Source organism: Theropithecus gelada, chromosome X (assembly GCF_003255815.1).
Source record: "Theropithecus gelada isolate Dixy chromosome X, Tgel_1.0, whole genome shotgun sequence".
NCBI lineage: Eukaryota > Metazoa > Chordata > Mammalia > Primates > Cercopithecidae > Theropithecus > Theropithecus gelada.
In genome coordinates, this window is record NC_037689.1 from 38,484,493 (window position 1) to 38,508,899 (window position 24,407).

The 24,407-nt window shown below is 41.8% G+C and overlaps 2 protein-coding genes across 5 annotated transcripts in view; one reads left to right on the top strand and one right to left on the bottom strand.

The window, feature by feature from the left end:
• The window catches only part of TXLNG (taxilin gamma), a 59,159-nt gene extending 52,759 nt beyond the window's left edge, over positions 1 to 6,400 (top strand). For both annotated transcript variants that reach the window (XM_025371596.1, XM_025371597.1), the window contains 2 exons: positions 1,701 to 1,796; positions 3,323 to 6,400. In XM_025371596.1, coding sequence (XP_025227381.1) covers positions 1,701 to 1,796; positions 3,323 to 3,649 — 423 coding nt within the window. In that variant the 3' untranslated portion in view covers positions 3,650 to 6,400. The remainder of the gene's footprint in view (positions 1 to 1,700; positions 1,797 to 3,322) is intronic.
• The window catches only part of RBBP7 (RB binding protein 7, chromatin remodeling factor), a 32,086-nt gene continuing 8,843 nt past the window's right edge, over positions 1,165 to 24,407 (bottom strand). For 2 of the 3 annotated variants that reach the window (XM_025371600.1, XM_025371599.1), the window contains exons 4-12: positions 20,801 to 20,974; positions 19,675 to 19,790; positions 15,799 to 15,959; positions 14,860 to 14,986; positions 14,672 to 14,749; positions 14,169 to 14,245; positions 11,409 to 11,466; positions 8,010 to 8,120; positions 6,531 to 6,981 (exon numbers count right to left, since the gene is read on the bottom strand). In XM_025371600.1, the coding sequence (XP_025227385.1) occupies positions 6,913 to 6,981; positions 8,010 to 8,120; positions 11,409 to 11,466; positions 14,169 to 14,245; positions 14,672 to 14,749; positions 14,860 to 14,986; positions 15,799 to 15,959; positions 19,675 to 19,790; positions 20,801 to 20,974 (971 nt within the window). In that variant the 3' untranslated portion in view covers positions 6,531 to 6,912. Of the gene's footprint in view, positions 1,273 to 6,530; positions 6,982 to 8,009; positions 8,121 to 11,408; positions 11,467 to 14,168; positions 14,246 to 14,671; positions 14,750 to 14,859; positions 14,987 to 15,798; positions 15,960 to 19,674; positions 19,791 to 20,800; positions 20,975 to 24,407 lie in introns of those variants that run through there. The other variant, XM_025371598.1, reaches the window with a different exon arrangement.

Below are 24,407 nucleotides of genomic sequence, written 5' to 3' on the forward strand. Positions count from 1 at the left end.
TTTTTCTTATCTTTACTCCCATGGAATTCTTTCTCCCCTGACCAAACCAATTCTTTTGCTTCTGTTGCATTTTGTTGCCTATGTTAAGGAAAGAGATATCCTTGAGATCAAGCTAAGGACCAAAATATGTAATTCTATACATATCCATCCAGCCAGCCAGCCAGCCTTATTTTACTTGGCATCCTTCCCTTAAAAATGGAGGATTTAAAAACACAGTGTTGGGTTGGGGAGAAGTACAGTAGTGCCTGGCACTTTGTTAGCATTCAATAGATGTTAGTCATGACTATTATTAGATCTCACATAGTGATGGAGACCGTGTGCCCTGGGTTAATGTCCCAGTTGCATCATAGAACGTGTGACTGTGGACAAGTTGTTTAACCTTTCTGTTCCTTCACTGTTAAAAATGGTAACAAAAAACCTGTCCTTCATGAAATAGAGTATTTCAGACAGTGCTTGGCACATTAACATGTACTCAGTTACCATGTGGCTGATTGGTGCTCAAATTACCACCTCCAGGTATTTTTAGACCTGGTAATCTGGAGAATTCCGTTAGCAGCAGATTCGTTCTGCCTGCCAGTCCTTTCAGTGAAGGCTGCAGTCGAGGGGGCGCTGTTAGGCACAGTGCAAGTGATAGCTGGACGCCAGCACAGACTCACTGGTGAGGTGGAACAGAGTTGCCGCCTCCTGGATCTGCCATCCTTCTGGTCCTCTGGGACTGGAACACATTCCTCTCTGTCCGTGGCTGCAGAGATCACTATGGGTCAGCAGTCAACCTGGGTCTTCCACCAGCTCTTCCCACGGCCTTTGTCCCAGTTTGCCTTGTGTTACAGTTTTGTGGGTAATTACCCAAGGCACAGGGTGCTGGCTGTGTCTTGTCCTTGTTTCCCTTAACGCCACCTGGCTCAGTGCCCCGACCTGGATCAGAGCTGGTGTGCAGTCAACAGTGGATGAAGGCATATTGGGAATGTAGCTGGTTACAGGCATGGATAAATGCATCCTGAATTTCTGAAAACTGTGTTCTGGTAGCATAGGTTTAACACTTCCCTGATTTGGGGACCCACTTTATCTTTAGCAAAATCTGAAGTAAATCAGCCTCATGACTTGTGAGGATGACCAAAGCTGAGGTATTAACTACTTTTATCTTCTTGGTCACTGGAGTCTTATCTGAATCATGCTGCCTTGAGTTCTAAAACTGATGTGTTCTTGGAGGTTGTGGTGGAGCGTCAGTTCTTAATGTCTTGTGGGGCTGAAGATCGCTGTCTTCCCAAGAATCTGAGGAATTCGTTTAATGGACAGAAAACTCAGTCATGGGCATTTTTTTCATACAACTTAGGGATAAGGAGGGCTTGTCTCTCACTACCCAGAGCTGGGATGAAAGCTGCACTTCAGCCTTAACTGAGTTCAGAGTGTGGTGGCTGACAGCTTCCTCCATGTGCTGCTGCCTCTGAAGTGGAGATTGAATTTGTTTTTCTCATAATACAAACCCCCTTCTTTGGTTCCACCCTCGGAGCTTCTGAGATAAGCTCTGCTACCGACAGGCAGGCACAGCTACTTCTATAAAGACACACACAGCTGTCAGCCGGGTGAGGCAGGTGCAGGGATGGGGGAGTGGAGGGGCACAGAAGCATTTTTGTGTAGTGGGACAGGGAGTAGAGATAAGGAAGGGAACTTAGAATTTAAATGTGCAATTGTGTTCACAGATGACAAAGAAAATTAAAAAACTGGAAAAAGAAACAATAATATGGCGTACCAAATGGGAAAACAATAATAAAGCACTTCTGCAAATGGCTGAAGAGGTGAGATGGTTTCCTGCGACTAAAGTGTAGTCTTAGTCATGGGGACTCCTTGAGTTCAGGTATCTATCCGGGCCGGGGACGTGTGCTCTAACGCTACTGCCATAGCTGAGGACTCCAGCCCGAGTTGGGGCGGGGGTGGGGTTGAGTTGCTGGGTAAGAATCTGTGACTTCTTTCCTGGAAGTTAGGTTAGGGACAGGGCCCCAAGTGAGGGGCTGAGCTTCCTAACACCCAGTTAACCAGCCCAGGCTTGTGTCGGAGATAGCATAAAACGTCTAGATTTTGCTTTTTTCTACAGCAATGATTTTTCAAACTTGAGCTTGCATCAAACTCCCGCTTGTTAAGACCAGGATTGCTGGGCTCCACCCGGAGGCTCTGAGTCACTAGTCCTCGGGGGCGGAGGCAGGTAATCTGCCTTTCTAAAAAGCATGCAGGTGATGCTGATGCAGCCTGTAGGGCCTTTCTAGCTTGACTTACTAGGCTTTCAAAAAAGCAACAAAGTACATTTTGCCTGTTTTATTATAACACTTCAGGAAAGAATATGCTGGGGCACATGTGTACAAGAACCTTGTTCTCGGCTGGGCGCAGTGGCTCACGCCTGTAATCCCAGCACTTTGGGAGGCTGAGGTGGGCAGATCACGAGGCCAAGAGATCGAGACCTTCCTGGCCAACATGGTGAAACCCCATCTCTACTAAAAATACAAAAATTAGCTGGGTGTGGTGGTGCATGCCTATAATCCCAGCTACTCAGGAGGCTGAGGCAGGAGAATTGCTTGAACCTGGGGGGCGGAGGTTGCAGTGAGCCGAGACTGCACCACTGCACTCCAGCCTGGGCGACAGAGCAAGACTCTGTCTCAGAAAAAAAAAAAGTCGTCTTCTCATCTAAAAATTGGTAGAGGAGAAATCTATGTAGAAGTGAGTCATGTTCTGTATGTAGGCCTTTGTGTCTGCTAGTCTTTATGATGAATATCTTGAATTTCCTAATAGTTCAATAGGAAATGTCTTAAAAAGTTTATCTTTGGCTCACACCTGTAATACCAGCACTGTGGGAGGCCGAGGCAGACAGATCACGAGGTCAGGAGATCAAGACCATCCTGGCCAACATGGTGAAACCCCGTCTCTACTAAAAATACAAAAATTAGCTGAGCGTGGTGGCGCTTGCCTATAATCCCAGCTACTCGGGAGGCTGAGGCAGGAGAATCACTTCAACCCAGGAGGTGGAGGTTGCAGTGAGCCGAGATCACGCCACTGCACTCCACCCTGGCGACAGAGCGAGACTCCATCTCAAAAAAAAAAAAAAGTGACGAAAGGAATTTAATTTTGTCCCCCTGAAACAGTATCATGGTGCTAAATCTCATTTGGTATACTTGGTTATGGGTGCAGTCACGCTAGCTAGCTAGAATGTTAGGCTGAAAAGATGGAACACGTTCCATAGGTGAGAAGTGTCCAATAAGGCTCAGCTGGCTTAATTTTTTTGTAACCTGATTGATACTTAACAAAGTTACAGAAATCCTCTTTTTTCTTACAGAAAACAGTCCGTGATAAAGAGTACAAGGCCCTTCAAATAAAACTGGAACGGTTAGAGAAGCTGTGCAGGGCTCTTCAAACAGAAAGGAACGAGCTCAATGAGAAGGTAGAAGTCCTGAAAGAGCAGGTATCCCTCAAAGCGGCTGACAGGGATTTAGCAACACCTGTGATACAGCCCTGTGCTGCTCTGGATTCTCACAAGGAGCTAAACACTTCCTCGAAAAGAGCCCTGGGAGTGTACCTGGAGGCCGAGTCCAAGAGCCAGAGAAGCGCCGTGCAAAAGCCCCCGTCCACAGGCTCTGCTCCGGCCATTGAGTCGGTTGACTAAGATGAGGTGTGATCACTGTATTGAGAGATATATTTTGTGTATAACTTTCTCTGTTAGTAGTTAACTATTGGTTTTGTGGTGAAAATTTTCTTACTTTTTCTACCATATCTGTATTTTCTTAGAACTACTGGACTTACGTGGTACAGGAGGCTGCTTAGCAGTTTTGAATAGTTTTAATCTATAAATTTTCCTCGGCTGTGTTGCACATCGGCCTCATTCTCCCTCCACTGGAATGCATGTGTTCATTGCCTTGTCCTTTCTCTCCCTGCTACTTGCACATTATCATCCTAATGAAAATTTCACTGACAGGGCCGACCATTACAAGGGAACTTTGTTCTGATGATGGTTCCTTAATGTGAAAACAATATTAATTTAAACGTCTTAGGTCCCCCCCCAATTAATATTATCAAAAAAAGAAAATACCAAGGTGATTAGTTTTGTCTAATAACCCATTTAAATGCCAAGTAAAAATAAAACTCTAATGTTGGGTCAGAAACAAGCATATTTGACTGAAATTAGCTTTTTGAAAATATATCTTGAAATTGAGATGGCCACATGGCTAGAATCCAAGTTTCAGCAGAATATGTATATAAAGATGTCACTTGTCGACAAAATAGTATATGCAGGCAAATCACTAGACAAATAAGCTTAGTGTTTATGTGACTGAACAGTCATCCCACTTTGGTTTCAGGTGTGGGATTTGGACCATGAGGGGCTCCTGTAGAGGATGGCGGTTTGTGTTTGATTCTGATTTGGGATTTGAGTACATATTCTCCACTTCCCATAGAAGGTCACTTATTCTTTGAAAACTGGTGTTCGTGTTTGCCGTTCAATGAAGTCCCTTGTCAAAGACAAGGATGGTCAATTCACATGTAGCTTTCACTAGGCAGAAGTTTCTCCAATACTTTCTGGCTACTTGAAAGCTATTACAAAAGTTCCACCAGCAAAATACTCCAGGTTTTTCAAAAGGGAATTTTCATTATGGATCAGTAGTACCAACTGAAATTGATTTTCATTTGCAAAGCAAACACTGGCACCAACATTTTTACTTTGGGAAGACTTGGCAGAGTGTTAGTCAGGATCTATTACTTATGTGTTCAGTCTGTTTCTCACCCCCTTCTTAGTTACCATCTCTTTTTTTAAGAAGGAAAAAAAAAGCCACAGTATTATCAAGGTCTCTACACTTGGAATGGGGGAACATTTGAAATTAAGCACGTAACTTTTGAATTAGTTCTTTGTTTCAATGTTGAATGTGGCTCAGTTATGCAGATGATTAATCAGGCTGCACTGATGGAAGTTTTGACTTTGTCCCTGGTATAATTTGCATTGAAATGCTTTATGAAATAAAAGGTTCTACTAGAACTGATGTTAGCACATTCCACTGAGCAAAACTATCAGACTGACACTTGTTAAATTGCTTACTGGACTGAATAAACTCTGTTTTGTCCAGTTAAAAGGGTTTTCTCTTTGTTACAAGTTTTATTTGTAAAGTCCTGTCACATTCATGGTCTAAACTGGGTTGAAAGAATTGAAAATTGTCCAACAGATAGGAAACCGCCTGGAGTGGAGGGTTGTATCTAAGCCTCCACCATCAGTCATGTTAATTCAAGGGGCCAAACAGTGGAGGAAAAGAAATCCACAAAGTAGATTATCTAATTAATTACCATTCAAAATGAGTCAGAAACAAAAAACAATACCCTCCAACAGCCTCTTATGAGTACACCCCGTTCTGCTACTAAAGAAATACTAGGCTCATTTCCCTGGGTGAGTGGGGGGGGGAAATGCAGGTATAGATCAGAAATATAATCTACCTTAAAATTAGTACTAATGATCACATCTCACAAGAACTCTGCTGGATGTACAGCTCTTAACATTTTATTAAGCCATTTGTGTAGCCCACCACATTTCTTTGTGGTGCTTGTCCTGTGTGGAAGATTGTCAATCTTCGGCCTGTTGCATACTTCCAAGGGCTTTAAAGCAATGTGATTAACCGTACTTGGCCTGCTGCTTTTGGCTTACTTTGTATTTTTAGCTAGATGCTACTGTAGTCTTGAAAGGATATGGATTCTGTCTGGGATGCATCTGTTCCTTTCAGAACCCTTCCTCCCATTACCCTGTGAATAAAAACAAATGGGGACCCCCTGAGAAGGACATCTTCCTACAGTGATCACCTCACCAGCCCAGTGTTGTGGCTTTGTAGCACACCCCCTTATCTACCATATTCTAGAACACTGTAATGCTACTAGGCTGGCCCAGAAAAGGTTTAAATGTTGAATTCACTTAAGTTGCATTTGTTGCACCATCATGGAATCATGATGTGTATTATTTATAGTGGCAGTAGACTCCAAGGTGTAGAGAAAACTTGGGTCTTGGGTAATATGGACCATTTCATCCTCAGACTTGTTAGGAGTACATTTCTTGGTCTTGAGACCAGTATTTTTCAGTTACGTATGCAACTGCCTTTATTACACCTGGTTATCACAATTCAATTCTCAGGTGTTGCAGAAAAATCTACCTCTTTCAGACTGTAGATGGAAATAACTGTGAAAAAATGATGCAGATATCTTCTAGTTTGTGCTAAACACACTGCTTTATTTTTACAGCCCACGTCTTTCATTGAGGATACGAATTGTTAAGAGGCAGTCTTGTTTTGCTTTTCAAAGACATTTTGTAGAGATTTTTCACTAATGTGAATCTGATTTTATCTACTTGATTCTGTATAGATTAAGTAAATATGTATGATAAACTTAACAGCTTCTGTGTATTCTTTTATTATCCATGTGGCCTTAACTATACGAGTCCAAAGGTACCATTTTACCCATTTCTACTCAAAAAGTAGACCCCCCCACCACCCCCCACCAAGCTTCTAAAAAAACACAAGTTTTATTTTAAAACTTTATTTCTGCAAAGCCAATCAAGAAGTGTTGGAAGGAAAAAGTGTAAAAGTTATTCTTGCATATTTGGGAACAGCAAGCACTTAGTTTGAGAAAATGAAGACTTAAAACAGTTGAATCAAAGGCAATACCCTGCTACTTGTATTTAAAATCAATGATGTTCTTTCTTAAGTAACATTCTTCTCTTCCCTAATAGCTACAATATGATACAGTACGCAACAGCTCACTTGAAAGTGCTAGAATCAGAGGATAAAGAAGCCATAAGCCAACCCACTTACATTTCCTACTATACAATGCCTTTTTGGCGCTTGACAAATCAAGCATTCATGTAGCATTACATTCAACAGAAACATCTCTCGTACTTTGGGTTTAAGATCCTTGTCCCTCCAGTTCGGATGTCGTGACATCTGACTCTTCATCGTTGTAAATATTTTCAGCCTGGAGATAACCAAATAAATTCATAGGTGTAAAAACTCCCTATGGTTTTCACAAGGTCATCTAAAAACTAAAAATTTAATCTATTTAAAACTTACTAGTTTCACTTTTACATTTCTAAAAGCTTCAATAAGGAAATGGCAGGCTAGCCAGTATTTTGAAAAATTCTTTGCCAGTGTGTAATTCCACATGTATACTTAGCCACCCATCCATGCACTAATTTCAATCACTGTTCATAAGAGATGTTTTCCAAAAGCACTTCAAGCATCGTTTAGAGGAAGTGGTAGCCCAGATGTTATGGAAGTCTCAGTTAACACCTTAGAAATGTCAAGTACTCAGTGCTCATCCTCAGAGAACTTGGTGTCATTTGAATGCCTTGACATCTCCTTCCCGTATCCCTCATATCTACCACACAGAACAGACACTGGAGACAGAGCAGCGATGCCAAGACTCCAGTGTATGAAGAGCGCAACAACAATGAAAATCAGTGCAGGCCGGGCACGGTGGCTCAAGCCTGTAATCCCAGCACTTTGGGAGGCCGAGACGGGCGGATCACAAGGTCAGGAGATCGAGACCATCCTGGCTAACATGGTGAAACCCCGTCTCTACTAAAAAAATACAAAAAAATAGCCGGGCGAAGTGGCGGGCGCCTGTAGTCCCAGCTACTCAGGAGGCTGAGGCAGGAGAATGGCGTAAACCCGGGAGGCGGAGCTTGCAGTGAGCTGAGATCCGGCCACTGCACTCCAGCCTGGGCGACAGAGCGAGACTCCGTCTCAAAAAAAAAAAAAAAAAAGAAAATCAGTGCAGATGCAGAGATTTCTCCTGACCTGACAGGTGCTACAAATAGCAAACAGTGGACGAAGCACCATATGGGACTAAAGATTGTATTGTTGAAATGGAAAAAGTTCTTTTAAACTGTTTCTGTAAATGTTTGGCATAATATGCACCTACATATTCGAAATAACTTCATTACATTATGTAACTAGTAAATCTCTACAAGATAGTCATTCAAGAAAAACATTTTAACTCACCATTTGCCATATCTGCATGATGTTATCCTCAGACACTGAGCAAATGACCCAAGGCTCATTGGGGTTCCAGCTAAAATCTGAAATCTTAGCAGTGTGTCCTCCATGAATAAACTGTTACAAGAACAAAAAAAACTTTGGTTTCATATACTCTCCTGTTAATCCTAATAAAGATTTTAAAAAGTCTTTAAAGCATCAGTATTTCAACTGGGGGTGGGTGCTGTCTGGTTTTGAAGAGAGGGTGGTACAGGCTCAGTAATCTATTTATACCTGTTTTGCAAATTTCCAAACCTCCAGAAAAGGTGACAGAATATAGTACAATGGATACCTGTATACCCTTTACCTAGATTCAACAAGTACTAATAGCATAACCAATGCTTTATCCACGTGCCTATACAATGAAATGGCTGAAGACTTCAGCCTGCATCCCTTAAGAATGAGGATATTTTCCTATATAATCAAAATGCCATTTCCATACTGATTATGATGAACATTAATCCAGCATCATTTGCTCATACACAGTTACGTGCAAATATCTACGGTAATCAATCCATTATATGCCATGTAACATACTCTTCTATTATACAAGGGGCCTGAGGAGTCTTCTGGTTCTTCCCCTCTGCACTTAAGATAGGCATACTTCTTGCCCATCTTTCCAAGGTACACAAACAGCACCAGGGTGAAAGAAAATCCCTGGCTCCAAAAGCATAGCTCCAGATAGTCCCTCATAAGTTATGCCTAAGGTGAGACAGCTTTGCTAAACAATTCTGAAGAAAGCAGTTGTTCCCTGAAAGAGACAACCTCGTGGGAAGGCACTATGCCTTATTTATCTTAGAATTAAGACTTAAACAGTTCTTCACAAGGATAGTATTAAATACATTGCTTGGAATTGGGACATCACACTTTCTGACAAAGTCTGATTTGACTCTAGTTTGACAATGAGGTCCCTGCCTGCTGACAACTATGTCTTATGCAATATATCTATTTTACCGAATAATCTTATCAGATTAAAAATATGAGGTGGGGCTGCGTAAAACTCAACGCCTGTAATCCCAGCACTTTGGGAGGCCAAGGCAGGCGGATGGCTCAGGCTCAGGAGTTCAAGACCAGCCTGGGCAACATGACAAAACCCTGTCTACAAAACATATGAAAATTAGCCGGGCGTGGTGGGGTGTGCCTGTAGTCCCAGCTACAAACTGGGAGGAGGAGGTTGAAACTGGGAGGTGGAGGTTGAGTGAGCTAAGACTGCGCCACTGCACTCCAGCCTGGGTGACAGAACCAGACCTTAACTTAAAAAAAAAAAGAGGTAAACAGCTTTTTAAAGTACTCTTAAGGGGTACACAAGTGAATATATTGGCTGGGTGCAGTGGCTCATGCCTGTAATCCCACCACTTTGGGAGGCTGACGCAGGTGGATCACGAGGTCAAGAGACCGAGACCATCCTGGCCAACATGGTGAAACCCCATCTCTACTAAAAATACTAAAATTAGCTGGACACGGTGGTGTGCACCTGTAGTCTCAGCTACTCGGGAGGCTGAGGCAGGAGAATCGCTTGAACCCGGGAGTCGGAGGTTGCAGTGAGCTGACATCGTGCCACTGCACTCCAGCCTGGGTGACAAAGCGAGTACTCTTAAGGGGTACACAAGTGAATATATTTTAAGATCATTGGGGCTTAGAATACATACAGGAGTTATCAAAGCATACTGGTGGAATAGTTCACTACTTTCTTTTTGGGACCGGGTCTCACTCCCATTGCTCAGGCTGGAGTGCAGTGGTGTCATCATGGCTCACTGCAGCCTCAACTTCCCCGGGCTCAGGTTTCTCCTACCTCAGTCTCCCGAGTAGCTGGGACTATAGGCACACGCCACCACGCCTGGCTAATTTTAATTTATGTTTTTTTTTTTTGGTAGAGACAGGGTTTTGCCATGTTTCCCAGCCTGGTCTTGAACTTTTGGGCCCACGTGATCCACCTACCTTGGCCTCCCAAAGTGCTGGGATTCCAGGCAGGAGCCACCATGCCCAGGCCCAGTTTAATTCTCTCAAATGTCCCTTGATTTCAAGCTCTCTTGTGAAAAACAAAATCCTAGTGTATTTTCTCAAGCACCTTGGAATTGTTGCAGAGCCATAATACACAAAGTAATACGCTTTCCTTTCTCCCTAAAAAAATTGCTGGAGACCTTGAAAACACTGTACTATGTGAAAGAATCAGTCCCAAAAGACAAAAGTCACATTTACATGAAATATCTAGAATAGCCCAAACCTATAGTGCCAGAAAGTCTCGTAGTAGTTGCCAAGGGCTGGAGGAAGAAGCGAATTCAGAGGTGATAGCCAGAGTTTCTTTTGGAGGGTATGAATAATGTTCTAGAATTGATTTGTGGTGATGGTTGTACAAGTCTATGAATATACTAAAAACCACTGCCTTCAAGAACAAAAAAAGGAGGAAAAAAATCCCCCAAAACCCAAGAACACCCCCTCCCCACTGAACTGTACACTTTAAAGAGGTGAACTGTGTAGTATGTAAATTATATCTCAGCAAAGCTGTCATCAAAACAAAAGGGACTGGGGCATTCTTACAAGGTGGGCTTAGTGAACATCTTCTGTATGCAGGGCTTGCTCTCAAGGGCCTTCTTTACCTTTGAAAATGTGTGGACATTCAATATAATCCATAGGTTCAGACAAAAAATAAATAAAACTCATGGACAAAGTACAAGTGTGCCAAAAATGAGTACTGGCATTAGAACTAAAATCATAAATGACAAGAGTGATGAGTGACTATCTGCCAAATGATAGGAGGAGACAAATGTTAGATTCAGAGCAAGGACAAGGAACCATTGCTAAATCCGGCAATGTTTCACAGAAAAATGACGAAGTGAGCACTGAAGGACTCAGACGGGAAGAATGAGGATGGGCAGATACCACCATATAAGCTTTCAAAGGGCCAAGGAGATGCATGTGCTTCAATTGGGCATGGGAGGGAGGTAGTGGGCTTTGCTAGCATCAAGATCGAGAAAGCCCTCCTTTTCTGGGCAGGAAACTTAAAAAGCATTTAAAATTTTTTCTATACTGTTAGGAAATGTTAAGTATTGCCAACCGAATAGCAGTTATACTCACTCCCCATCCCCAAACCATCACAAATACCAGAGTTGAAATCAGTGAGAAATCACTACACACTATTTTCCAGGACCTCAAACCATTCCCAGTGAAACAGTCATAAAAACCTACTGGGCACCATTTACTATTTTTGATAAATGTCAAAGCCCAATCGCAATAACCTTCAGGACCTCCATTTTGAAACCATCTGCAAGAGCTAGAATTCGAAGTTCTGACTCATTCTCGAAATAAACGGATCAATGACAATCCAATCTGCATATGGCATTTCATCTTCTATAAGCCAATGCGTACCAGGAGTTCTGGAGGCCCATCTTCTGCATCTTCTGCTGATTGTTCTTCCCCAATTTTACTGTAAGAATAAAGAATATAATGCTTTCATCAGTGACATTCTTGTAGCACGAACATCTGCTAAACCAGTATCAGCCCAGAAAGTAATCTTAAAACACAAACACACTCACAAAAATAACTTATTTCTATACTACAATCAATTAGGTTTTTTTCCTTTTTCCTTAGAGACATGGCCTCTCTGTTTCCCAGGCTGCAGTGCAGTGGCTATTCATTCACAGGCACGATCACTGTGCACTAGAGCGATCCTCTCGCCTCGGCCTCACCACACCTGGCTACTGTTTATATTTCGTGTAAGGGTGGAATATTTACTTTCTGGAAATTAAAAGTTAGAGTTGTTCATAATTAAAGCTGCAGAATGAGGAATTATTGTCAATAATAAACAACTCAAAATCCCTTCATTATTTTAACTATTTATTGCCTTAGAACTAAAAGGTGAAATGTATAGTTAAAAAAATCTACACATGAACTGACGTGTAATCCCTATACTTCACTCAAAGCCTTTTGCATCCCAGGAGTAAAATATAATTACATATCAGTACTATAGATCTGTCTAAAGATATGGCAATAAAACTTTACGCAATGTGTAAGCCAAGGAAAGGTTTTTAAGGTTTTTCTCTTAAAAACTTCAATTTGTAGAATTTGCCAGTGCTCAACAGTGAAATCACTCTTTATATATCAGTATCAGCCCTATCCTTTTACCTAACCCAAAGACTTTACTAGTAACAACTGCTAAAAAACAAAACCCAGCCCTCCAAGTGAGACATTTTTTTTCCTTCCCATAAAATTAACCAAACAATCTCAAACCTGTGGGATTGCTAGACAGTTATATTTCTCTTCCACCTGTCAGTACAGTTGCTAACACTCACCCATTTTAATCCCAAATTTTATCTAATATTTTTAAATTTTTTGTAGAGACAGGGTCTATGTTGCCCAGGCTGGTTTCGAACTCCTGGGTTCAAGCGATCCTCCTGCTTCAGCCTCACAAAGTACCGGGATTATAGACATAAGCCGCTATGCCTGGCCCCCTATCTAATGTAATTTTAATATTAAACAAGCTAAGAAATAATTGTAATAAGAAATTACACACAATGGTCACAAATTATTGGCACCTTCAGGGGCAATTCAGTTGTCAGGGCATCAGACTTCCAAACCTCACTGTACACTTCATACAACCTCTTTATAGTTTTGATTTAGGTTTTTTAATTTTACTACTAAAATTGTTTTTAAATCAAATACAATGCCCCGAACTGTCTGCTTTAAAGGTTTTCTACATCTTCAAGTATTTATCACGGCAAGAGTTTGCTCCATCAGAACCCTGAATATTAGTTATTTTAAGTTTTATATACAAGCATTTTATTCTCCAGTGTCTCTTCTATATACTGAGGATTCCTGCCTCTGTAATTAAGGTAGCCTTGGTTTTAATATACAGGTTAAGGATCCCAAATCCAAAATGTTACAAAATCCAAAACTTTAAGCACCACACGACACTCAGAATTTGGACTTTCACACCGAGTGCAATGACTCATGCCTGTAATCCCAGCACTTTGGGAGGCCAAGGCGGGAGAATCACTTGGGGTCAGGAGTTTGAGACCAGGCTGGCCAATATGGCAAAGCCTTTTTTTTTTTTAAAGTAAAAAATACAAAACCGGGCATGGTGGCTGTGGCAGTGCCTGTAGACCCAGCTCCTCAGGAAGCTGAGGCACGAGAACCGCTTGAACCTGGGAGACAGAGGTTACAGTGAGCCAAGATTGTGCCACTGCACTCCAGCCTGCGTGATAGAGCAAGATTCAGTCTCAAAAAAAAAAAAAAAAAAAAAAAAGGCAGAAGAAGAATAATTTGGACTTTCAGTTCAGATTTGAGATGCTCAACCAGTTAAGTATAATGCAAATATTCCGAAATCCTAAAAATTCCAAAATCCCAAACACTTCTTATTCCAAGTATTTTGGATAAGGGATACTCAACCTGTACTAAATTCAGTCCACTTCAAAGCAATATATTTAATACAAGCAGAAAATAAGTTATTTTTTGGTAATTTAACGATTTAAACTTAAGATGACATCTTATGGAGAAGTATGTAACTGAGCAACTTTATTAAGTTGTAAAGGCTCAGATGAAAAAAGTAAAGGAGTCTAAAATTCTTAGAACAGCAAGCTGAAGTAAAGGAACTTTTAAAAATTGGGAGAAACTCTTTATACAATGAGGCCCCAGAGAACATAAGCTCTCTGACAGCTTGGGCTGTCCTTGTCCCCTTCACAAAGGTCTCCCCGGCAGTTACACAACCCACAGCGGGAGTGCACATCTGCAGAATGAATCACTGAAAGCAAAGTAAATGGTACAAAAACTCAGAATAAACAGTCCTGCCTACACGTACTATGAGATCCAGTGAGACATAAAATAGCTAACATCTTGATCTCTCAAGTGTTTTAAATAGTCATTTGAATGCAAAAACAGACAGACACATACACCTTCATGCCTGAATATTAAGAGACAAAACTCACACCAGAGAAATTTATTTTATAGTTCATTTGCTGCTTCACTTCCATTTTACAAAACAAAGACTCTTTAGGAAGATACTTAAAAGTTTCTTTAATATTAGGTTTCTTGAAGGGGGATTACCAAATTGCTTTTCTAGTTTATGAATTACTATGTAACTTGCCAGATGAGCATATTTATGCAGTATCTTGTCACGGGACTGTAAGTTACCTTAAATCCCACACATTCAGGCGGCGGTCAGTACCACTTGAAGCCAGAATAGTTTCATTATGTGGAGACCAGTGGACCTAGTAATAGATAATTTTGAAAATGTATTTAAAGAATCATCTGCTGCTAGGTTTGTGGCTGCTGTTTTAATCTTGTATTTTCCCATCTTGCGCTCTATGATCTTATCCTTGGCCTGATGTCCTCACTGTCTTGTCCCGGACCTTCAAGTGCTCTGAAAGGGCTCAGCTCCATCCTGTCCTCAGGAAGGCTGCACTCCCCAGCACTGAGGAACTCAGCCTGGGATTTCAATAAATTTATTCAACCCCATAACCATCCCACAAGCTTTTTAATTCTTCAATAAGGTGTACCTTACCCTATGAATATCTCCATGTAACCATGGACAAGGCATTTTTTTCAATAGTGGACCCACCAGTCTGGTATAGCTTAACTGATGAATCCCTGGATTTCATTTCTTGACATACACACACCAGAAAACTGTCACATACCTGGAAAATTTCATCTTTATGAGATTCGAAGGTATGGAGTTTTAATTTTAAGTTACGCAGATCCCATAAAGCTACGGTCTAAAAAAAATAACAAGTGAAAATGATTTCTATGCTTTACCTAAGAATTTTCAAATATCTGATTAAAGCGAAAGAGAACTGGGTTTTATAAACACCAAATAATGCAAAACCTTATCCGCAGAGCCGGTGGCTAGAATAAATTCGCTGTAGGGATTGAATGAGAGGCAGTTGACTTCGGCAGTGTGCGCATCCACCAAGTGGCTCGGCTTGGAGGTGGTATTGGACCTGGTGTCCCATCTAAAACACAAAGGTAAAGTCACACAGCACCCAGGGAGGACACACTCACATTTGGCCCCACGTCACTGTCACTACACTCCACAACTAGCTCCACTATATGAGCCCCTTCATGAGGAAACCAACCACACAGCTGGTGATTCAGACCTTGACCACTAAATGATACATTCAAAACCTACAGAGAACAAGCTAGGGCTGTTAGTCCTGTTTTTTAAATTAGATTCCTATTTTAATTACCAGCTACTTCAAGCATACACAAAATACAGACTATGTAGAGAATAATGTTAACAATCTGATACCTACAACTGGTTTTGACAAATGCCCAGTATTTTGTCACATTTGCCTCAGGTTATTTGTTTATAAGATTATAGGTGAATGAAGCCCTGTGGCCATACCTTGATGCAATCATTTTCCTCCCTGACCTCCAACTGGCATCACTCTGGATTCCAATCTTGATATTTACCACCACACCAAGTATGTTCCTTCACATGTCCATACCTATTTTTTTTTTTTTCTAAATAATAAGCAATCCTCCCACTTCAGCCTCCTGAGTAGCTAGGACTACAGGTGCACACTATCATACCTAGCTAATTTTTTGTTTTTAAATTTTGTGTAGAGACGGAGTCTCACACTCCTGGTCTCAAGCAATCCTTCTGCCTCAGCTTCCCAAGGTGTTGGGATTACAGGAGTAAGCTACCTAAAGCCGTTTTTTTAAAGCCATAACTTAAAAAAAAAATAAACTACAGCCTGCAGCAATCACTGATGGTCATTCAGGTCACCCATTTAACAAGATCCCACTGAACTTTCCACCTTACATCATAAGTTTCTGATCATCAGCAACAGATCCAAACAATGACTCGTGCAGCAGGTGCCAGGCCACATCCTCTACAACAGCTGAGTGGCCAGTAAAGATCGCTTTAGCATCCACAATTTTGCCTTCTTTTGGTCCTGCGTTTATATCCCATAGACAGACAGTCTAAGAGAGAAGCAGAGAAAAAAAAAAGAACAAGGGCTATAAGAGACTATTTTTCCCCCCCTCGAGACAGTGTCTCAGTCTGTCACCCAGGCTGGAGCACAGTAGTGCGATCTCGGTTCACTGCAGCCTCCGGTCTTCCAGGCTCAAGCGATTCTCCTGCCTCAGCCTCCTGAGTAGCTGGGATAACAGGTGCAAGCCACCAGGCCTGGCTCATTTTTTTTTGTATTTTCAGTAGAGACGGGGGTCTCACCATGTTGGCCAGGCTGGTCTTGAAAACTCCTCACCTCAAGTGATCCACCTGCCTTGGCCTCCCGAAGTGCTGGGACTACAGGTGTGAGACACTGTGCCCGGCCAAGAGATTGAATTTAAATGCTAACATCTTATTTAAAATAATTTCATTACAAACAAAACTATTCAACTATATAAAAGTTTGAGGTAAACACAAGAGAGAAAATATAAGCAAACAGAAGAGTATGTGGGTGCAGCCTCCATGTGAGGTGCAGAGGAAAAGGAAACTCCACTGTAATGAGGGGGAGGGGAGACTGAGTACGATGGCAGGCAAGGACACTGACGCTGGAGTTTCTACCTACATACATTCAGACATTCAAGTACCCCAAATTCACTTAGACAACACAACAAATCACCAAGAGCCCGGCGCTCAGCATCTACTGAACACAAATGCACATCCTAAAAGTTTACACTGGGATGGGAAGACTGGGAATTAAAATTAAACTGTGCCTCTCACATAGCAAAAGCCTCATGGACAAGTCTTTCACTTCATGGCAGAAACCACCATAAACATCAGGAGATGTGACAGGTAAATGACACTGGGCCAGAAATCTCTACTAGTCTACTCTGAGAGGTCAAGGCCTGGGGCCCACAGACAGATCCCCAATGATATGCTCCTTGAAGCATCAGCAGAGTCCAAGGAGGGGCCATGGGGCCTTGCTTGGGCCTCAAAGGTCACAGCAGCCCACAAATAAGGAGGTCTCATGTGGGCCTTGACATCCTATCACAGAAAGAATTAAGAGGAAAGTCTTAAGTTTTTAATGAAAAAATATTGCAAGGTATAGGGCAACGATTCTCATTCAATGGTTAATAAGAAATAATCCCATGAAGGTATATTAGCACTATAGTTCCACTGACACTGGTATGGGCTTCATGTTTTGTTTTTTGTTTTTTAAAATTCAGAGCACGTGACCATGAAAAGGCTTCATCTCTTTTTATTAAATCACTTTCTTACAAGAAAGAGTTTCTTTTCTTTTTTTTTTTTTTTTTGAGACGAAGTCTCGCTCTCTTACCCAGACTGGAATGCAATGGCACAATCTGGGCTCACTGCAACCTCCACCTCCCGGGTTCAAGCAATCCTCCTGCCTCAGCCTCCCGAGTAGATGGGATTACAGGTGTGTGCCACCATGCCAATATTTTTGTATTTTCAGTAGAGACGGAGTTTAACCATGTTGGCCAGGCTGGTCTTACCCTCCTGACTTCAGGTGATCCACCCGCCTCGGCCTCCCAAAGTGCTGGGATTCCAGGCATGAGCCACTGTGCCCAGCCACATGAAGGACTTTCTGTAACAAAGTTATTTCCCAGTAATGGCTATTTTCCCAGTAACAAAACTTTTTTTTACACAATACATATGCCCTCAAGTCTCTGTTGTTACTTACACATGAAGACACTCAATGTACGTAAACTGAAGAGAAAGGAACATGTGGCGCTGCTGCCATTCACACCGACTCAGAAGGACCTGGCAAGATTAGCATGATGCTTGGCATGGGGGGAGCCCCTGGTAAATGTCAGCTATTATTACTACTACCAAATTCCCAGCCTGGTCTCTTCAAAAGGTACTAGTAATTGGGTTAATGAGTACAGTCCACTTTCCCTACTTGGGAAACCATCTCATATACACTTTGAGGGAAGCATCCTTTCAGAAAGCCTGTAATCCCAGCTCTTTGGGAGGCCAAGGAGGGTGGATCACTTGAGCCCGAGAGTTCAAGACCAGTTTGGGCAATATGGCAAAACTCCATCTCTACAAAAAATACAAAAATTTGCTGGGGTGGTGGTGGGCGCCTGTAGTACCAGCTACTTGAGAGACTGAGGTAGATAGCCACTTGAGCTGGAGAGGTGGAGGTTGCAATGAGCCAAGACTGAGCCACTGCGCTTTAGCCTGGGCGACAGAGCAAGACCCTGTCTAAAAAAGTGAAAAGACAACCAACAGAATGGGAAAAAATTTTTGAAAATCAGAGGGACTTATACCTAGAATACATAAGAAACTCTTATAACTTGACAATAAAAAGACAAAATTAAAATATGGGCAAGTAATTTGAATATCTATTTCTCCAAAGGAGATATGCAAATGGCAAGTACAAGAAAAGATGCTCATCATTAGTTGTCAGGGAAATGCAAATTAAAACCACAATGAGCCAGGTGTAGTGACTCATGCCTGTAATCCCAGCACTTTGGGAGGCCAAGGCAGGAGGATTGCTTGAGCCCAGGAGTTCAAGACCAGCATGGCCAACATGGTGGAACCCTGTCTCTTACTGAAAGTACAAAAATTAGCTGGGCTTCATGGCGCATGCCTGTAATCTCAGCTACTTGGGAGGCTAAGGCAGAAGAATTGCTTGGACCCGGGAGGTGGAGGTTGCAGTGAGCTGAGATCGTGCCACTATACTCCAGCCTGGGTGACAGAGACAGACTCCATCTCAAAACAAAAACAAAAACAAAAACAAACAAAAAAACCCCAGGAGATACCACTTTACACACACTAGGATAGCTATAATAAAAAAGACAAGCATTGGTGAGGATGTAGAGAAACTGGAACATTTGTACATTGCTTGTGGAAATGTAAAATGGACAGCCACTTTGGAAAATAGTTTGGTAGTTCTTCAAAAAATTAAACAGAGATACCATATGATCCAGTAATTCCACTCCTAGGTAAATATCCAAGAGAAATGAAAACATATATCCACATAAAAACTTGTAAACAAATGTTCATAACATAATTCAAAGTAGCCCAAAAGTAGAAAGAACTCAAATGGTTCATTGACTGACAAATAAGTGAACTGTGGTATATCCATACAGTGGAATATTGTTCATCCATAAAAAGGAATGGAATGTAAGTAATGTTACTTGAGAACATTATGCTAAGTGAAAGAAGCCAAACAGAAAAGGCTACATATATGATTTCATTTATATGAAATATCAAGAACAGATAACTCTATAGAGACAGAAAATAAACTAGTGCTTACCAGGAGCTGGGGGAAGGCAGCGAATGAGTGGGGAGTCACTGCTTAATGGGTATGGAATTTCTCTTTCAGAGAGCGAAAACATTCTAGAATTGGTGGTGATAGTTGTGCACTTTTGTGAATATACTAAAACCCACTGAATTGTACACTTAAAAAATACTTTATATTAATCAGGTCCCACAAACATTCTAGAGTTTCCATTATAGGGCCTGGAGGATCATCTTTTAAATAATGGGAGGCCTTTTGCCTATGCTCCCTCCATCCTAAGGCTACTTCAAAAGAGCTTTGTGGAATCCGAAGACTCATACAGGACAGTATGAAAACCATGTCTCTAAGTCCTGGGGGAATGTTACCACAATAATCAGCAGTATTATTTTAGAAAACCTTTCATCTATATAGCACTCCTTCAGTACAGCTGTGACACATCAGCTCTCACTATATGAACAAATTACAAAGACTACGTTTCTCACATGGTCATCAGATGCACTTAGGAGATGTCCACTCAAATTCGAATTCCAGGAAAGACCATAGCCTTCCTTCTGGTGACCTCTTAACCTGAGATCAGGATTACATTCTCCACTTGGGTCTAAGAAAAGATGAAAAAACATTAAGTTGTTCTCTGTTTATCGGAAGTGGTGAGAATAAATTCTCACTCCTTCATTGAGTGAGCCATTACAGCAATTGCACATGAACAAGATCTGGTCTGACCCATAACCACTTTAAAAAGCTGTTCTCTTTGCTTCGTTCTTAATACCCAATGCAAATTGAGCCTCATGACCATTAAACGATTGGTTTCTTTGGAAAACCTAATATTATCCCCAACACAAAAATACTAAAAACTATAGCTATCCTACAAATTTGGGCAGTGGTAACCCTATCCCCCCAACTCCCCAATTTTTTAGAAATATTTCTAACACAGCAGGTCTGGTTGCTCAGTCCTTGCATGCCTCTAGGGTAGCCTGCAACCATAAATGACCCTTAGCCAACCCCTGGGAATGTGACCCTCAGAAAGTTCTTCACGTCACTGACTGGTAAAGTTGTGTAAGCCCAGAGCAGGGGGGTATGCCATAGGAACCTGTCAAGACTTGTAGGATTGTTTAGCAAGATTCACAATGTATTTGGCTTCACTATTGGGGTTCTCAATTTTGTTACCATGGCTGGTCACAGAACAGGATGTGCCCATGCCAACAGACCTCCACAAAAATCCCAGATTCTGAAACTCAAATGGGCTGCCCTGGGTAGAGACATTTGGCACATGTTCCTATGCTTTGCTGCTAGAGACAAAGTATGTCCCACATGACCCTGGATGGGAAGGACTCAGACACCTGTAGCTAACCTCTCTGGACTTCCCCTGATGTATATCTTTTTCTTCCTACTTTTGTTCTGGATCCTTTGCTGTAATAAACTTTAGCTGTTAGTATAAGCTGCTTTTAGGCAGTTCTGGCAAATCCCTGAACTTGAGGATGGTTATGGGACCCCCCCAAATCAATTTTTAAACCTTTAAATATTACAAAGTATGCTACTTTGACTTAAAAACATTACCAGTTTGAATCAAGAAAACTGCTCAAGTAATGACCTGACTTTATTATTACGTACCTGGTTTAGCAGGGTGTTTTGTATAGTCAAAAACCAACACATCAGAAGATGGTGTTTTTGTAGCAATGATGTGAGGATTCTGCGGCATGTAACGAGCACGGTTTACTTCTCCTTCATGATTGATTTTAATTTCACATTCAATTTTTCCTGTTACAGAACCAAAGCCACCAAATTCTAATGTGAGGAGAAAGAAACACACACACACTCAGGATTAAAATTCACAAATTACTTAGTTCAATCAACCCAACAGATTTTGACCTGGCAGAATACAACACAAATTGACAAGCCAAAGACAGAGACATGCATAGAGAAAATCCAAAAATGTGGGTTCATTTGCCACATCAATTTATTCTTAAAGCCCATTTGCACTGGAAAACATTGGTAGCTGCCTTATGCAACTTAATTCAGTTCCACCTTGGATCTAAAACAACTGTCCTCTTTCAGTTATGAAGATGATACAGTTATTCACTGAAATTTCAAATAACCATATAATAAGCAGACCAACAGCTTTTTAGTTCAAATACAACTCATTGGAAGTGCTGCACTGATTTAGCATCTTATTTTAGGATTCATCAAAACAGGAAAAGTTTTAACCCTCAGGAGTATGAACACCCTTTGAGTCTAAAGTCAGAAGCATCCTCAAATCAGTGTGAAACCCATGCTAACCTCTACCTGTCCCTAAACACACATACGTTGGCCCTGCTAGCATCCTTGGTTTAACTGCTAGTGCAATGCCAAGGTTTACCTCTCCGCCCATCTGGTGTGTGAATAAGACTGTAGTATTAAATAATCATGAAAAAGGCCTTGTAAAGTAACAAAGCCATATAAAAAGCACAGTAACTTCCAAGAAGTAGCAACATATTAGCAGAAAGAATACAAATAGAGAATATCTAAGCAAATACAGCAAACAAGAACATTCTTTTTTGTGCTCATAGATAAAAAACTTGAATTAGTTGCTGAGGCTTAAAAAGATAGGAGAGTTCACACTACAATTGTGTTATTCTTCCTGACCTATATTGCCTTTTCTTTGCACATTCCATTTTAGCTCACCCTATGTCTCAGGTCAGGGACAACTAACACAAATGCCTACTGGAGCCAGGCTGGTAAGAAGTAAAACAGACCGGGGCCTGGAGCAACCACCAAAAGGAGCAAACCATTTCTCAGTTCCAGGCAGCTCCTTCTATGTGGAATGCTTAATGAACATTGGCTTTCATGTCTTAATATTAGTATCTAGCTGTTCTCTCTGAAGCAAACATAGCTTACTATTGCAGTGCGGTTGAAAAAACCGTATCTCAAATCCACGATTACTTCAAAGCTCCTTTACCCACTACTCTCACGTGACAACATGCAAAAGGACCGTTTTTCCTCGTAGCACCTTCTGTTCCATGGTGTCAATGGAAGAAGTGTGCCTCAGTATGCTAAGACCCCTCCTGATCCAATAGTCTCCTGCCTCCTGAGACTGCTCCAAACCTGCTTCACTTTGACCTTCAACATCCCATTGCATGGACTCCAGTGGCTCTAACCCTTCTGCTACAAAGATACTGAAGTTTCCTGATTCCTTTAGCTAAAACAACCTGAAGAGCTCTCCAAAAACGGGGGGGGGGGGGGGGGCGCTTCCAAGTAGGATTTACTTTGAACACAAGAGTTTTGTTTTCTCAAACTTAAAATTTTGAAGTCACTGTCTTAATGATCACATCCATTAAAAAATAATTTTTTTTTTTTTTTTTTTTTGAGACGGAGTCTCGCTGTGCTCCCAGGCTGGAGTGCAGTGGCGTGATCTTGGCTCACTGCAAGCTCCGCCTCCCGGGTTCACGCCATTCTCCCGCCTCAGCCTCCCAAGTAGCTGAGACTACAGGCGCCCGCCACCACGCCCAGCTAGTTTTTTGTATTTTTAGTAGAGACGGGGTTTCACCATGTTAGCCAGGATAGTCTCGATCTCCTGACCTCGTGATCCACCCGCCTCGGCCTCCCAAAGTGCTGGGATTACAGGCTTGAGCCACCGCGCCCGGCCTAAAAAATATAACTGAATATTGGCCAGGCGCAGTGGCTCACACCTGTAATCCCAGCACTTTGGGAGGCCGAGGCGGGCGGATCACAAGGTCAGGAGATCAAAACCATCCTGGCTAACAATGTGAAACCTTGTCCCTAACTAAAAATACAAAAAATTAGCTGGCTGTGGTGGCGGGCGCCTGTAGTCCCAGCTACTCGGGAAATCACTTGAACCCAGGAAGCAGAGGTTGCAGTGAGCCGAGATCGCACCACTGCACTCCAGCCTGGGTGAAAGAGCAAGACTTTGTCTCAAAAAAAAAAAAAAAAAAAAAAAAAAAAAAAAAAAATATATATATATATATATATATATACACACACACACACACACAAACGTAAACTGAATATTAACAAAGGTATTAAATTATTTCAGCTACTTTTTAGAATACATTGGATGTGTAACTTTAAGATTTTAATAGTATATTAATATCGTTATGCAGAGACTGTTAAACTGCAAGCCCAGTAAATACATACTTCAGGGCTAAAAGCCATTTAAAAATTTCTGATTACAATATATTCAGGCCGGGAGTGGTGGCTCATGCCTGTAATTCCAGCACTTTGGGAAGTTTAGGCAGGCGAATCACTTGAGGCCAGGAGTTTGAGATCAGCCTGGCCAACATGACAAAACTCAGTCTCTACTAAAAATACAAAAATTAGCTGGGTGTGTTGGTGGGCGCCTGTAATCCTGGCTACTCTCGAGGCTGAGGCATGAGAATCACTTGAACCCCAGAGGTGGAGGTTGTAGTGAGCCGAGATCGCACCACTGCACTCCAGCCTGGGCGACAGAGCGAGACCCTGCCTCATAACAAACAAAAACAAAACACAAAAAACTCCCAATATTTAAAGAAATAATGCATACAGCTGTCGGGGAATGAACGATAAATTGTGGGAGGGGTAAACTGGGTGAATCACTTTGGAGAACAGTTTTCTATGAAGTTGACAATGAATACACCATACAACCCAGCAGTTTCGCTACACTAGAGAATGTAATATTTTTGAGACAGGATCTTGCTCTGTTGTTCAGGGTGGAGTGCAGTGGTGTGATCCTAGCTCACTACAGCTTCGAACTCCTGGGCTCAAGAGATCCTCAGCCTCCCAAGTAGCTAGGACTATAGGCATGCGCCACCACACATGGCTAGTTTTTAATCTATTTTTTGATAGAGACAATGTCTCACTGTGTGCCCTGAGTGGTCTTAAACTCCTGGGCTCAAGCGTTCCTCCTGCCTTGGCCTCCCAAAGTGTTGGGACTATGGGTGTGAGCCACTGTGCCTGGCCAGTATTTTATTTTCAATTAAAAAAACCCCCTAAGGCACGTATTAGAAAATGCTAACGGCATTAAGCTATTTGGGACTGTGAAGAGAGAGTTAATACAGCAGTCTGGGTGCTTAGCCCTGGAGTCTCTGAGGAACACTGGGACCCCATTACTGACCCTTGGCAAGCTCCTGGGAACATGCACCTCAGAATGTTCTTTCTGTCACTGATGAACTGATTTTGTGGTGTGCACCTGGAGCAATGGACCACGTTGTACCAGTTTGTCAGGTTTACTTTGCAGATATCAAGA